The sequence below is a fragment of the Apostichopus japonicus genome, chromosome 19 (assembly GCF_037975245.1).
Source record: "Apostichopus japonicus isolate 1M-3 chromosome 19, ASM3797524v1, whole genome shotgun sequence".
NCBI classification, from domain to species: Eukaryota; Metazoa; Echinodermata; class Holothuroidea; order Aspidochirotida; family Stichopodidae; genus Apostichopus; species Apostichopus japonicus.
This window is the reverse complement of record NC_092579.1, coordinates 19,905,846-19,921,366: the sequence shown is the minus strand read 5'-3', so window position 1 is coordinate 19,921,366 and position 15,521 is coordinate 19,905,846. Positions and strand designations below refer to the sequence as shown.

The 15,521-nt window shown below is 40.2% G+C and overlaps 1 protein-coding gene across 10 annotated transcripts in view; it reads right to left on the bottom strand.

Moving 5' to 3' along the window:
- Nucleotides 1-878: 878 nt before the first annotated feature.
- LOC139960258 (uncharacterized) overlaps nt 879-15,521 on the bottom strand; it is a 42,507-nt gene continuing 27,864 nt past the window's right edge. For all 10 annotated transcript variants that reach the window (XM_071958472.1, XM_071958471.1, XM_071958477.1 and 7 more), the window contains 4 exons: nt 9,727-9,889; nt 8,994-9,119; nt 4,349-8,587; nt 879-3,977 (listed from right to left, as the gene is read on the bottom strand). In XM_071958472.1, coding sequence (XP_071814573.1) covers nt 8,370-8,587; nt 8,994-9,119; nt 9,727-9,790 — 408 coding nt within the window. In that variant the 5' untranslated portion in view covers nt 9,791-9,889 and the 3' untranslated portion in view covers nt 879-3,977; nt 4,349-8,369. The remainder of the gene's footprint in view (nt 3,978-4,348; nt 8,588-8,993; nt 9,120-9,726; nt 9,890-15,521) is intronic.

The following is a 15,521-nucleotide window of genomic DNA, read 5'->3' as shown; positions in this document are numbered from 1 at the left end:
TTTTCCAATTTGTGCACTTATAGGGAACACGTATTTCTAGCGGGTCCTTTGGGACCACGTATCCCCCGAACGGAAGCAGATATGGACCTGGGAGTTGCAGATTTGGGCTCCTGAACATCGATTACTCCATGTTACGTCATTTGGGCGAAACCGATTTTGGGTCAGTTTTGGGAAAAAAATCAAATCAGGTTTTTTGCCCCCACACAACACCCAATTCCAAAATAAACATCAGATTCGTAATCAGCGTGTCGCGAACTACCAGAAAAGATACACATTTATCGACTTTGTCGTACGAGTGAGCTCGACGCATCTTGCCAGTGATACGTGATTTCAAAGCTGTCAAATCAAACCATTGTTTGTCATCTTGATTTTTTTATGGTTTATATGGTTCTAAGTTTTGACAAAATTGTTCTACAGAAAGTTGGGTAGGAAAGGGTGGGGGTGGGCTGGGTTGTATTATGCATTACAAAACACATTACAGAATGTTTCAATTGGCTTAAAAGGGTGTAGTAGACTTATTGCTTTAGTTACAAGGCCTTTCAAAGGGCAAAACGATTTTTGAGAAATATCTACCTTTCATATCGACTGCAATATCATCCTGTCTTGTCAAAACAATTTTGTTGGCAAACTAGTCTGTCAGATTATTCATAACATCCTGTTATATGTATGTGTGGGTATGTTAAGCAAGGTCAACTTCCAGTTCCATTTGTAAGGACCAGACAAGTTCTCAAATCACTCTCTGTTTTTTCTTCTACACACTAGAAATGAGAGAGAGACAGACAGACAAGAAATAAACACGAAAAGAAAAGGAATTTCAGGAATGCCTGTTTATTTTTCCACCTCTTGCGGATCACGATATTACCCCCCCCCCCCCCGGCCCCACCATTTTTGATTGAAAATTAATACCGAGTTTAGAAAGGTTAGGGTAACAGTAAATTTTGTCCGAAAACTATCAATATTGAAAAAGAGAAGACCCTGTCACTCCCCTGCCTGGGATTAAGAGTCGATCAGAAGTCTTCTCTTCAAACCAACCAAACGCTTCACAAACAGAAACTCTTTTCTGGAAAGGAAAAAAGAAAACACTTCAGATCGACCTGGGTGATCTTGCCGTACAAATACAACATCAGGATTAATACCATGGCAATTTCTTTACAGCGTTTCTGACCGTCATCATTCACTTTCCGATAACCATTTTTAGGTTTCGTTATATCAATATTCAAATTTGGTTACATAACACTAATTAACTACCATACAGGATATACATTCAACTTTTTATCTCAATTTAAACTTTTTGTGAACTTTGTATCATTTTACAGCCTTGCAGTTATACCTCACCTCACCTTCCCAAATTTTCTTTTTCCATTCTTTTTTTTTATATTTCTGTGCAAAGAATCTATTTTTCCAAAATTGTAGTTGGGCTAACTACATGCATGAACTATACAATCTGTGGGGTATCGGTTGCCATGGTGCCTGCAAAACCCTCCACTTTAAACATGAACGCTCACATGACAACAACATGGAAAATCAGGCATAGGAATCATGCTAATTTTGATATATGACATAATTATTAATTGTGCTATTAGTTTCAGTACACCTGTAATGAACATCAGTTGATCCAAACTTTTCTATAAATACTGCCTATTTCTTTTTCTAATATTTCCCTTCAACCTCTGCTATTATTACAAATCTCTTAATAAGGCACCACCCCGACATACACACAATGGCTGCAGAATGAGTAATTGCAATCACATCACCATGGTAACCTCAAAAATAGGCAAAATACCAAGGAAGTTGTTGAATGAACCCACCCAGAGGTACACCGGGATATACTTCCTCGTGGTCTGAAGATAGCTATTCCCTTATTATCCAATCACAGCATGCATAACTACAGGTTTGTTCACACCTCCCCATGCTGGCTTTTGAAACTTGTGAAATGCATTTGAAGTTTACAGGCAAATATTATTCTGCATCATCATCATAGCTACACCTTTCATAAATCAAGATCAAGACTAGATACAAATAACAAGTCAACAGCGGGCTAACAGACTTCATACTTTAACAACCGGTCGCCGTATTTCACTGCTTTTTCTGTGTAAAAACTTTAAAAAAACCGAACACAGTTTATTATTTCTATATAAATAACATAGACGAAACAACATTGAAGAACTATCTTAGTAATGTCAATAATTGAGAATACAAGTCGTAATGAAATACTTTAAACATGAATACATGCATCCAAGACGTAACCTTAACACAAGGAATGAGGAATATATTCATACTTTTTATGTGTCTAGCCATTTAATTATTATGAATTAAGAGAAAAAACAGTAAAGATTGTTTTTAAGCTTGGCTTTGTTGTACAAATGAAGATTACATCTCATATCCAGGGAAAATAGGAAAAAATTTCAACATGCAGTCATATTTGAAAAACAACATACCCTTTGAAATGTTTGTTTCCTTCTTTCATTACAAAACACAAGGTTTCACAAAGCCCATTCATTCTTCATCCATTCAACAAGGTTAATTGTTTTATTCATGCTCCGCTACACTACTAAACAAACCACATTCCATACAGATCGGCCTCTGTTGACCAGATGCTGTTACTGAAATATTCCCTATTTTCTTTCTTTTGTTAAACCTGAAAAAATCAAAAGACCTATATGATAATTACGTTATTTTTGTTTTGTTTTCGATACCATTAAAATTGCACTTACTAAGGTACACCTACAACTAAATTTTAAGGTCTGAATCCAAAGCCAATAGAAAAAAAAGAGGAAGGAAAAAAAGCTATCCTTCAAATATGGAAACAAAATGAAGCATGCCTGTGAAGTGTACATAAAACGATGTGTTTATATGAGAGCAAATGCACACCTAACAGGCAGATTCATAGTGTTCCTTATTGAATATACAGAAATATTTTGGCAAAGCGATTTTCAATGTCTACTTTCACTACAGCAGTTCTAATGTGGTTTAAATCTTGGCTGTATTTTTGAAGTTCAAGGACTAAAATTAATAAAAGTATGTATAAAAAGTGACGTTTGTGCTCCAATGTAATACGATTACGAATGAGTGGCTTTTCTCGATCGTAAAGGCAGTTTGTATATGTCAAAGAGCTGTAGTTATCATGATTTCTATCACTGTGACCTGGCCTCAAAACAGAAACAAAAGACAAACTTTCTCTTCACAACATGCATGATATTAACAACAATGCAAACATTCAGATAGGTTAAAAAAAAAAATACAAATGAGAATAACATTTCAGGGAATACACAAACCGAACCGACACGTGGTCCGGTTACGGAAACCCGGGCATGCAAGAAGGAAGGGGCCTTTATGTGCGCCACTCTCATACATATCTACACAAAATACTAACCGAGGAAAGTGATATGACTCCAATGCTTAAAAGCTGTTCCGACAAATGCATGATATGTACTATACTAAAAAGTTACATTATGCGACTGGAGTAAATAGACCTTGTACGCTCTACAATCCTGTTAGCCTAAAATTTAAGAGAAAAGTGAGGGGAAAAAATAATAAAGAGAGGGAGAAAACTTTCCCCTGGAACAAATTCTGATACAGTCTAGAGTTAATTTCACTATTTAACAACAACCCAATAAACTTATATAATGGAAGCCAACAACAACAAAAAATCTGGCCCAAAAAAATCTGGACATTTTTATACGGTTGACCTCTGCCCTGACTACTTCCTGTCACCATGGACACTCGAGAGAAGCTTCTCGCATCACGGAGTAGGCATATACTTGACTTACATGTAGCTGTAATAATGCGTCTACAAACACAGTACTTGCAAAGAGAGAAAAAAACTTCTTCTTGGTCGGCGAGAGGGGAAAGTCCTTCAAGGGGGATCCTTCGACGCTCCGACTGCCCTCGGGGTAGGGGGGGTGCCTTGTCATCGTTGTCTACCTACTTGCCCTTCACGATACTGACTGTGGTTGTATCTACTGTCCCCGGTTGATCTGAAAGAGTTGTGAACAGAGAGACAGAGAGAGTGACCTTGACGAGATCATAATTTAAATTCAAACCCAACAGAAACGCACCTGTCTATGCATGTGATGTATTGAGTGGACCATAGTATGGTCTCTCATGGCTTACCTGTACATACATACATACACACACACATACATACTATAGCCAACTTATTTTAAGTTTTAAGAGGGTTGTGCTAGGTTAAGAGAGAGGAAGCTGGAGAATACAGGACTAAAATGAATTGTAAAATCACAATCCACAGCTAGGTTATGTAGCCGTGTCTTGAACAGGAGGAATGACAACGACCTTCCATCTCTCTCTCTCCACCAGCCGTAAGTGGTAAGCTCTAGCAGACTATTACCTCCGTGAATGGTCACAGTCGTAGTTGTAATTTTCTGTGTTCTGATCTTCTCTCCATTCCTTACTCTCCTCCTTGGTTTCTTTAATTTCAGTCTCCTCGGCTTGCACGATCAGCTCAATCTCCTTCACATCTTGAAGAGGACATCTTCACATCTGGAAGAGGAGAGAAAAGTAGATCTATGAGTGAGAGATGATGATGATGATGTAATCCATCGACTGAGAGTGGGTCAACACCACCCTCCAGAGGTGTGACGACAGACCATTCTATTTCAGCCTACAAGCAGGGTATAAGCTAGTGTGATGGTGGAAGTAGGTAGCAGTGGTGGTGGGGGGGGGGGGTTGGGATGATAGCAGAGTTAAACAGAATTGGAGTGGGAGGGTAGGAGCATGATTTTAATGTGGTGGGATGGGGAGGGGGTAGCATGATTTAAGCCAGAAATGGAACTGCTAAGGAGAGATTCAAATCTGTGTTGCGGAGGAGGAAACGTACAGAGATGGGTTTTCTCACTCTCCTTGAAGAGTGAAACAGACAGACTTATCATGATAACATCTAAAGTAGGGTGTAAATCTGGGTTAGCCATTTAATTATTATAAATTCAGAAAAAACTAGAGCACCAATGGTGCAGAAGCTCATACCTTTTCGAGCTAAAAAATGTAGGGCCCACAAAACTTTATGGCCCACCAAATTTCAGGCCATTTTTCAGATTCCACCAATTTTGGGCCCATGAGGCCAAACATTTTAGGTTCAAAGACAAATTTATACCCCTAGCTCAAAACAGCGATAACCCCCACCCCCTCCGTTAGCAGAATCCTGGCCACACCACTGGCTATAATTCCTATTTTCCCCCTTTAAATCCTATTTTACCCACTCTCTCAAACAATACCGCTGACCTACCCTATTAAACTTTCTCCCCTCTACCTGAGCAGACATAACTTCACAAGCATACCTTCCCAAAATTTTGGCTGGCTGCCTACATACCTCAGGCTCAAAGACTTCTAAGAATCGGCAAGTGCTGATTGGCTATAGGGCTCTCATGCTTACAGTTCAACAGTTAATAACAACTCCCAATCCTGCTTTAATTCCACTAACAGCCTCTGCAGAGCTTAACCACAAATGTAAACAAACACTGCAGAGACTGGGAGACAAATTAAAGGAGCTTTGGCAAAAAGGTGAAGGGTCAAATTTTTTTAAACAATGGGGATTAATTGTAATTAATTAACTTTTGACCAAAAATTATTAGGCATCACCTTATTCATACACAATCCAACAATCATCAGCTTTGAATGTGATCCATCAAAATCTTGAGGAGATTGAGATATTTGAAAATATTACAAAGAATGACCCCCGATGACCCCCTAAATGACATTTGACCTCAATTTTCCGAACACCCCTCGTAACCCTCATCCCGGGGAACATTGTGACCAAGTTTCATTATAACTGGCCATACACTGTACGAACGGAAGCAATTTGAAAATATAGGGCCGCGGCCCGGGCCACAAAAGACCCCTAGTTGATCTTTGATCTCAAATTCATAAACACCCTGAAGGTAAAACTTCCATAGTCCTATCGTGACAAACCCTCAACATTGTACCATGGAATCTGTAGGAGAAGAAGCATTTTGCGCATTTCCACAAAATGACCCATTACGGCCCACAAGTGACCTTTGACCCCAAATTTCGGCCCATCTCTGATGGCCCTATAACCAATGGTCCTTGTGTCCAAGTTTCATGAAATTCCATTAAACACTGTGCGAGTGGGAGCGGTTTTACCAATTGTTGACGGATAGAGTGATAGATGCCGCACTGTAACAATAGCTCACACCAGCATGCTGGTATGAGCTATAAACAGTAAATATCGTTTTTAAGCTTGGCTTTGTTGTACAAATGAAGATTACATCTCATATCCAAAGGAAAATAATAAAAAATTTCAACATGCAGTAATATTTGGAAAACAAAATAACCTTTGAAATGTTTGTTTCCTTCTTTCTTTTATTACAAAATACCAGGTTTCACAAAGCCCATTCATTCTTCATCCATTCAACAAGGTTAATTGTGTTATTCATGCTACCCTACACTACATTACTAAAACAAACCACATTCCATACAGAATACCAGATGCTGTTACTGAAATATTCCACATTTTCTTCCTTTTGTTAAACCCGCAAAATTCAAATAAAGACCTAAAATATATGATCATTACGTTATTTTTGTTTTATTTTCGATACTATTAAAATTGCACTTACTAAGGTACTCCTACAACTAGGTTTTAAGTAGGTCTGAATCCAAAGCCAATAGAAAAAAAAGAAAAAGGAAAAAAGAAAGCTATCTTACAAATATGGAAACAAAATGAAGCATGCCTGTGAAGTGTACATTACACAATGTGTTTATATGAGAGCAAATGCACACAGGCAGTTTCAAAGTGTTTCTTATTAACATTATAGAAAAGCAGTGTTTGCTCGTTTACTATGTTTAACATCTTTGGCAAACCAAATTAAAGCAATTCCAGATCATTTCCTATCTCCATGGATCGTACATGGCGTACTAGAAATTGGATATGGCAAAGACTCATGGCAAAAAATGCTTGTGCAATTTTTTCTTAGTGATTTTAGAGAATTATCACAAAAAAATAATTACAAATGATTAATTAGCTAGGGGATTGTTTCTATTCTTATTTCCGTGTGTTGCTCCTGATAACTGCACATAAACAGAGCCGCACGAGTAAATATTAGCTTCATTGGTTACTGGAACTTTGCACTGTGGCATGTCGAGAATTAATTCTAAACATGCCTCTCTCATCCTATGAAGAGAGTTTTGCTACAACATAACGCTAGTCTGATAGTCCTTGATCCACAAGAATATTCAGAAATATTTCAGCAAAGCGATTTTCAATGTCTACTTTCACAACAGCAGTTCTAATGTGGTTTAAAAATCTTGGCTGGATTTTTGAAGTTCAAGAACTAAAATAAAAAAAAGTATGTTTAAAAAGTGACGTTTGTGCTCCAATGTAATAAGATTACGAACGAGTGGCTTTCTCTCGATCGTGGAGGCAGTTTGTATGTCAAAGAGCTGTAGTTATCATGATTTCTATCACTGTGACCTGGCCTCGAAACAGAAAAAAAAAAGACAAACTTTCTCTTCACAACATGCATGATCTTAACAAAAAAGCAAACATTCAGATAGGTTAAAAAAAAAAAAAATACAAATGAGAATAACATTTTAAGGGAAATACACAAACCGAACCCACACGTGGTCCGGTTACAGAAACCCGGGCATGCAAGAAGGAAAGAAGGAGCCTTTATGTGCGCCATTCTCATACATATCTACACAAAATACTTACCGAGGAAAGTGATATGACTTTAATGCTTAAAATCTGTTCTGACAAATACATGATATTATGTACTATACAAAAAAATTACATTATGCGACTGGAGTAAATAGACCGTGTACGCTCTGCGATCCTGTTAGCCTCAAATTTAAGAGAAAAGTAAGGACAAAAAAAATAAAGAGAGGGAGAAAACTTGCATAATGCATAAACAATGCATCATGCATAAACATAATGCTAATCCAGTCTAGAATTAATTTTACTATTTAACAACAACCCAATAAACTTATATAATGGAAGCCATAAAAAAATTTTTTAAAAAAACAAAACAAATCTGGCCAAACAAATCTGGACATTTTTATACAGTTGACCTCTGCCCTGACTACTTCCTGTCTCCGTGGACAATGGAGAGAAGCTTCTCGCATCACTAAGTAGGCATATACTTGACTTACATGTAACTGTTATAATGCATCTACAAACATAGTACTTGCAAAGAAAGAAAAAATAAATAAAAAAATTGTAATATCGAGAGGGGAGAGAGAATTATTGTGATCAATACTTGGGAGATATCCTGGCCGCCTCTTCATCTCACAGTTGAACTCTAACAGTACTGCTAACTAACGTTTACAACCAAGTTTCCACACAAACAAACTGATGAAAAGAAATTTGACTCATCATTTTAAAAGTAGCGATTCTTCCTCTAGCTCTGAGCCTTTTTGTTCTTCTGTTTCTTTGACAAGAATGATGGCGTTCGAAACGTCTTCTTCTTCTTGGTCCGCGAGAGGGACAAGTCCTTCGAGGGGGAACTTTCCACGCTCTGACTGCCCTCGGGGGTGGGGGAGGGTGCCCTGTCATCGCTGCCTTCCTTCTCGCCGTTCACGATACTGACTGTGGTCGTTTCTACCATCCCCAGTTGATCTGAAAGAGTTGTAAAGAGAGAGAGAGGATGGAAAACTGCGATTGTACAAGAGAGAGACATTGACAAGATCATAATTAAATTCTACCATGACTGTATCAAACCCAACAGAAACGCACCTATTTATGCATGTGATGTATTGAGTGGGCCATAGTATGGTCTCTCATGGCTTTAGAACTTATATACATACACACACTCACACTCTTACATAATATAGCCAACTTATTTTAAGCGGGTTGTGCTGGGTTAAGAGAGAGGAAGCTGGAGAATACAGGACTCAAATGAATTGTAAGATCACAATCAACAGCTAGGTAATGTAGCCGCGTCTTGAACAGGAGGAATGACAACGACATTCCATCTCTCTCTCTCTGCACCAGCCGTAAGTGGTACGCTCTGGCAGACTATTACCTCCGTGAATGGTCAGTCTTGGTTGTAATTTTCTGTGTTCTGATCTTCTCTCCATCCTCACTCTCCTCCTTGGTTTCTTTAATTTCAGTCTCCTCGGCTTGCATGATCGCTCAATCTCCTTCACATCTGTAGCGAGGAAGAGGAGAGAAAAGTAGATCTATGAGTGAGAGATGATGATGATGTAATCCATCGACTGAGAGTGGGTCAACACCACCCTCCATAGGTGTGACGACAGACCATTCTATTTCAGCCTACGAGCAGGGTATAAGCTAGGGTTGGTGGTGTAAGTAGGTAGCAGTGGTGGTGAGGAGGGGGGGTGGGATGATAGTGGAGTTTAACAGAATTGGAGTGGGAGTGTAGGAGCAGGATTTTAATGTGGTGGCATGGGTAGGGGGGTAGCATGTTTTAAGCCAGAAATGGAACTGTTGAGGAGAGATTCACATCTGTGTTGCGGAGGAGGAAACGTAAGATGGGTTTTCTCACTCTCCTTGAACAGTGAAACAGACTTATACTAAGTATAAGTAGGGTGTAAATCTGTCTTTCATGGCAATTCCCTTTCCTTGGGAGGGGTAGGGGAAGGGAGTGGGGGACAAGGGCTGAAAGGTCATAGACCCAAGCCGTGTCAGTGAGCCCTCATATCAGACCAATATGCCCACCCCCCCCACCCCCAAAAAAAACCTGGCCAGATAAGAAAAAACTTATCTACAGGACTTGTAAAATGAGATGAACAAACCTTGACCAGTTTTGTCCGCAATGTCTTTCTTGTAATCAAGGATTTCTCTCTCTGCCATTGACATGAATGGATTGGGAGCGTAGGCCGTGTACAGTACAGCCTCGTCTTGTTACTCCCTCTGGATAATTCATTTAGACTTGACTTGAGCGTTCGGGTCAATTGGCTGAGGAAGGCAAAATCAAGGAAGACGAGGTGTGAGCTGTTAATTCTTTTTTAAAAACCTCTGTTGTGTTTCTCTCGTCCCTCTTTTTACCAAGACAAGAATCAGCAGAGGATGAAACCATTCATCACATTTGTCAGTTTAATTTCTCCTTGTGTAATATAATATAATTTATACTTCTGTGTTATATGTGTTAAATATAAAATTAACTCATACTTCTTCCATTTGTAATATATATGGCATGAAAATATGACATAAAATATTGCAGAAAGACTGTCAACTGTACATCTCTCTCTCAAGATGGAAAGCAGAAATGTGATAGTGTTATTTTTGATATAATGTATATGCAGAGGTTCATCATAATAATAATTATATGGATAAATGCATTATAGGTTTAATAATTCCTATCAACTTTACATTTGCATATATGTTCAAGCTTCACTGAGATGACAGCAAAGAGCAATAAAAAGTAAGACTCGTAACTCTTGACAGGAGGAACTCTAAACAGGTAAATTTGTCAACAACAGGTTGGAAGAATGACAGGACCCAGTGACAAAAGCTTGTAACGGTTTATCCAAACCCAGGAAGGAAGTAATCATTGACCGTCACCGACTCCCATTACGATAATTACGACCAATTTTAACTAAAGGTAACTGTACTGCTATCTCTTTGTTTCATAGTCTCCTTTTAAATTTCTTGTTTGTTCACTCTTCTCTCAACAGTTCAAAGAAGCTTGTCTCATTTAATAACAATGGCTTTTAAGAATCCAAGGAAGTAGAGGAAAAGAATGCCACAAAATGTGACAACTTTTAAAACAATTAACAACAATTAATTTCAAGAGTAATATTTCTTGATTCTTCGACTGCTAAAAAGTGTTAGAGATTCGCCACGGCTGGATTGTAAGCGCTCAACTTGCCAAGATAACTTCCTCCACAGGTTTGGTTAAATTACTGTTAATCAATCATTTCAGTTGCCCTGAATTCTTCTGAAAGACTTTGATTTATTAATTAAGGAATTTCAATACCAGGAAGACAAGCTGCTTTCTCTTTTGGTCTTCATTTGTGCATTGAAGTCACCCAGACGGACTTGACAACTAACAGTCAAGCAACTAACAGCGTTCTCAGAAGACACTGTGAATTTCTGTGTGAAGCTGTGACTACAAATTTGACCATACCCTGTCTAGTCCCACAAAAATTGTAAAGTAAGCAGGCACCTGGATAACTGTTGAGGGCTTAGACAGTTTTTGGTGTCATATTACCATCAAATGAATGTTTTCTTGTTTTTGTCTCTTGATCATCTCTCTGTCATTCAATTCACAGGGGTTTGAATTTTTGAACCATCCTGATACACCCACAATAACATATTGGCAGTGAAAATTAATCCTCTGATGGCACTGTGACGAGAATGCAAAAAATTGTGTTAAAAAAATGATTGCAATGTTTGGGAAAAAAGAGAGATATAAGAAAAACTTCCCAGAGTTTATGTAGTTTACACGACTGAATTTCTGTGCCATGCAATAATTACCAGAACTGCATCTGGTGTGTCTTAACTTCCAGATTGGGTTTGCTTCTCTTTGGAGTAGTACATTCAATTTTTCAATGTTCACATCAGAAGCAACTTAATTGGAAAATGATAGCCTTTTTTCCCTTCAATTTTCCCTTCAAAATGATAAGCATTTCCTTGTTCTTTTTATTTTGTATTAATTTCATTTACTTGACATCAATCTTGATGCAGTTGAAATTCCTTGATGTAGTTGAAAATTTTATTTGTCTGCCTTGTTTGCTTTTTTCAAAATTTTGTTGAAAACTGATTGGTTAATGTTTTTCTATAAATATTGAAGACTTAAAAAAAGAAATTATCCTGCATTTAAAATCGTCTGATCACCGATTTGAACATCTGAGCACCACACTAGTGTGGGAATATGCATTATTTACCTCCTTGGCTTCCCACAGCTCCTTTGTTTGAGGGTTGGACACCCCTCACAGTTTCTAATAACTTTCACTTACTATTCAGTGTTCACAATAACTACTCGTCTGTGTGACACTTCATTGTTTCAAGATGTTTATTTTCACCTTTGCGTGGCAGATTAAAAGCTCTATGAAAGCTCGCTAGAGAGGAGCCATTAATATACTGCCTACCACAATACTTATTGTTTGACTCAGTCATTTGTGTCACCTCATCTCCCCCCATGGGGGTCACCACACCAACAACCTTACCACCCCCGGCTTTACATTTGGTAGTACGAGTGGGGTAATACACAGATGGCTGAAGGACGTAGGAACTTCAAGGGATTATTCTTAGATGAGACTTAGATGAGATGCGTCAACGTCTGAATGAGCTGGAGAAAGAACTGGTGGAGGCCAAGAAGGGTAGTTCCGAACGCCCGGGTGTAGTCTACCTCTTGCCCAAGGAGAAGAAATTGAGATCATTCTCTGGGGTAGGAAATCAGGATGTGCTTTCCTTCATCGAGGAAGCTAAAGCAGCTCTGCGATTGAGGAAATTGGAAGACCAGGATGCCTCAGAGTTTGTCATCGCACATCTTGAAGGGAGTGCCCGACAAGAGGTAAGGCACCGGCCACAGAGTGACGTATCTGAGCCAAAGAAGCTTTTCATGCTCCTTCAGGAGACTTTTGGAGAGAGGCGCTCCCTTAGCTGCCTTATGAGGGAGTTGTGTAACAGGGTACAGAGGGATGGGGAGTCTGTGTCCACATATGCGTTCACCCTGATGAAGCTGTCGGACAAGTTAAAGACCTTCGATGGTGCTCCAGACGTGGAAGGTACACTCAAGGAACAGTTCAGAGATGGCCTGTCAGATATGGTCCTGCGGAGGGAAGTCAAACGTCTGATGAAGGATAATGCGACCCTCTCTTTCATCGCTCTGCAAGACTGGGCCTTAGACATGTCCGAGGAGTCGAGCAACTTGCCCCGGCGCAAAGCCCAGAAGCCTGGAGTATATGGGATGGAAGCTACTCCTAACCCTCAATTGTCTGCTATCCTGGAGATGCTTGTGACAACTGTGGAGAAGCAGACAGGGATTCTGCAGGAACTAAAAAATGACCAGACAGCACTGTCGAAAAGAGTGGAGACGCTAGAAATGACAGACAGAACAACAGAAGGTCGTCAAACGAGACAAAGAGGTGATAAGAGCCAGATAGAGTGCTATCGCTGTCATAAGCGTGGCCACTTTGCCAGCGAATGCCCGAACCCAGTGTACCAGGACCCTCAAACAGGACAGGACAGGGAAACTAGGAACACCCAGAACCAAGAGCCAGGAACTGGGTGCAATTAGTAGGTCTGAAGGCTCGATGGTGGCAAGTCCAGTGATTGTGGGGAGGAGTCCTACAACGACAGTTAGGATGCACGGTGTAAATTTTGAAGCAACTGTAGACACTGGATCCGATGTTACCACCATGACCGAGAAGAATGCTTCCGGCGTAGTTTCTCCAGTGTCCCACTCGAACAGCTGAGTTGGCTGACTATTACTGCTGCCAATGGAGGAGACCTTCCATACGTTGGATATTTTGTGGCAGATATACATATAGGTGAGCTCATCATACCTTGCCGTGGTATACTGGTAGTGCGGGTGACTAAGGATGTGCCCATGTTGCTAGGAATGAATGTCCTTAAGGAATTGTCACCTGAAGTTTTGGTTAACAAATTGATGATATCTAGTTGCTGGTGGACACACCACCCACCAAAGTGATACAAGGTTTGGTAGGGGTTGCAGGAAGGAACAAAGTCAGGATTGCAGCTAGATCCATTATGGCAGTCGAGGTCACCTGTTCAGTAGTTCCCACTTGGAAAGAAGTTATCCTGGAACCTGTGAAAGTGTTGCCAAAAGGAGTTTCAGTGGGTGCAACTCTGGCTTTTGCACCTAGAGGAAAGTCTTGTCTACAGGTTCTCAATCTAACTGATGAAGAGGTATGGCTAAGGCCGAGGACACCACGTGGTAAATTACAAGGGGTTTCCTGGGTTGAAGATGCAACTGTCGTATTTGAAGGCTGTGAAGCCAAGGTGAATCATGTATCTACTGATAGCAGCAAGACTCCAGAAATGTTCAATGTTCCAAATCTACTTTGGCCCGGCTTATCTGAAGACCAACTAAGACAAGCTAAGTGTCTGCTAATGAAGAACCAGGATGTGTTTGCCTCAACTGATTATGACCTGGGTGTAACCAACACTATTCGACACACCATACCAACAGTGGATGATGAACCAGTTAAACAAACATACCGTCGTATACCACCATGTCAGTTCGAAGAGGTACAGGAACATGTACAAAAGTTGTTGGCGAAGGGAGTGATTAAACCAAGTACTAGTCCTTATGCTTCTCCAGTGGTGCTGGTACGTAAGACGGATGGTACATTAAGGTTGTGCATTGACTACTGAAAACTTAACGGTAAGACGAGAAAGGACGCTTACCCGTTACCAAGAATACAGGAGTCCTTGGATGCCCTGACGAATGCTAAGTGGTTTTCTACTATTGATCTGATATCTGGCTATCATCAGGTAGAAATGGCAGAAGAGGATGCTCAAAAGACTGCATTCATAACCCCTTTTGGACTTTACCAGTATGTGCGTATGCCATTTGGGCTTTGTAATGCGCCCGGTACGTTCCAACGCTTGATGCAGGTTTGCTTGGGGGATCAGTATTTCCAATCTCTCCTGTGCTATTTGGACGACATCCTGGTTTACTCATCGACTTTTGAAGATCATTTGGAGAGGTTAAACCTGGTGTTTCAGAGACTCACACAACATGGGCTAAAAATTAAGCCCAGCAAATGTGAGTTTTTTCGCCAGAAGTACGATATCTTGGCCACCGAGTGACGAGGGAAGGAGTGATGCCACAGCAAGACAAAATAGAAGCTGTGAAGACATGGCCAGTTCCCTATAGTGTGAAGGAACTGAGGTCATTCCTAGGCTTCTGTTCATTTTATCCCCGGTTTGTGCCAGGGTTCTCTAAGATTGCTGGACCTTTACATACCCTAGCTAGTAGCAACCACTTCCCATGACCAGAAAAGCAAGAAAAGTTCAACTCGGAGATTAGCATGGACCACAGAACACCAAGTAGCCTTTGAAACGCTTAAGTCAAAGCTTTGTGAACAACCGATACTCGGGTATGCTGATTTCACCAAGCCTTTTGAATTGGAAGTAGATGCCAGTCATCAAGGACTTGGGGCTGTGTTATTTCAACATCAGAATGGTATGCAGAAAGTAATCTCGTATGCCAGCCGAACGCTCAGGGGTGCCGGGAGGAACATGGAGAGTTACTCAAGCATGAAACTGGAGATGCTTGGGCTAAAATGGGCCGTGACGGAAAAATTCCGTGAGTACCTGCTAGGAAAGAAGTTCATGATATTTACGGATAACAACTCCTTAGCCCACCTTGACAGTATCAAGTTAGATGCTGTAACCCAGTGATGGATGGCAGAATTGGCACTCTTTGACTTCAAGGTCATATATAAACCAGGAAAGGCAAATGGTGCAGCTGATGGACTGTCTCGCAAACCACCCCCAGAAGGACACTTAACATGCTCCAGTACCTTTACACAACTGGTGGGGCTGACTACCATTCCCATTGATTTAGTCCAGACCAAAGTGATGAGCCATGGGGTAGAGACATCAATGAAACCAG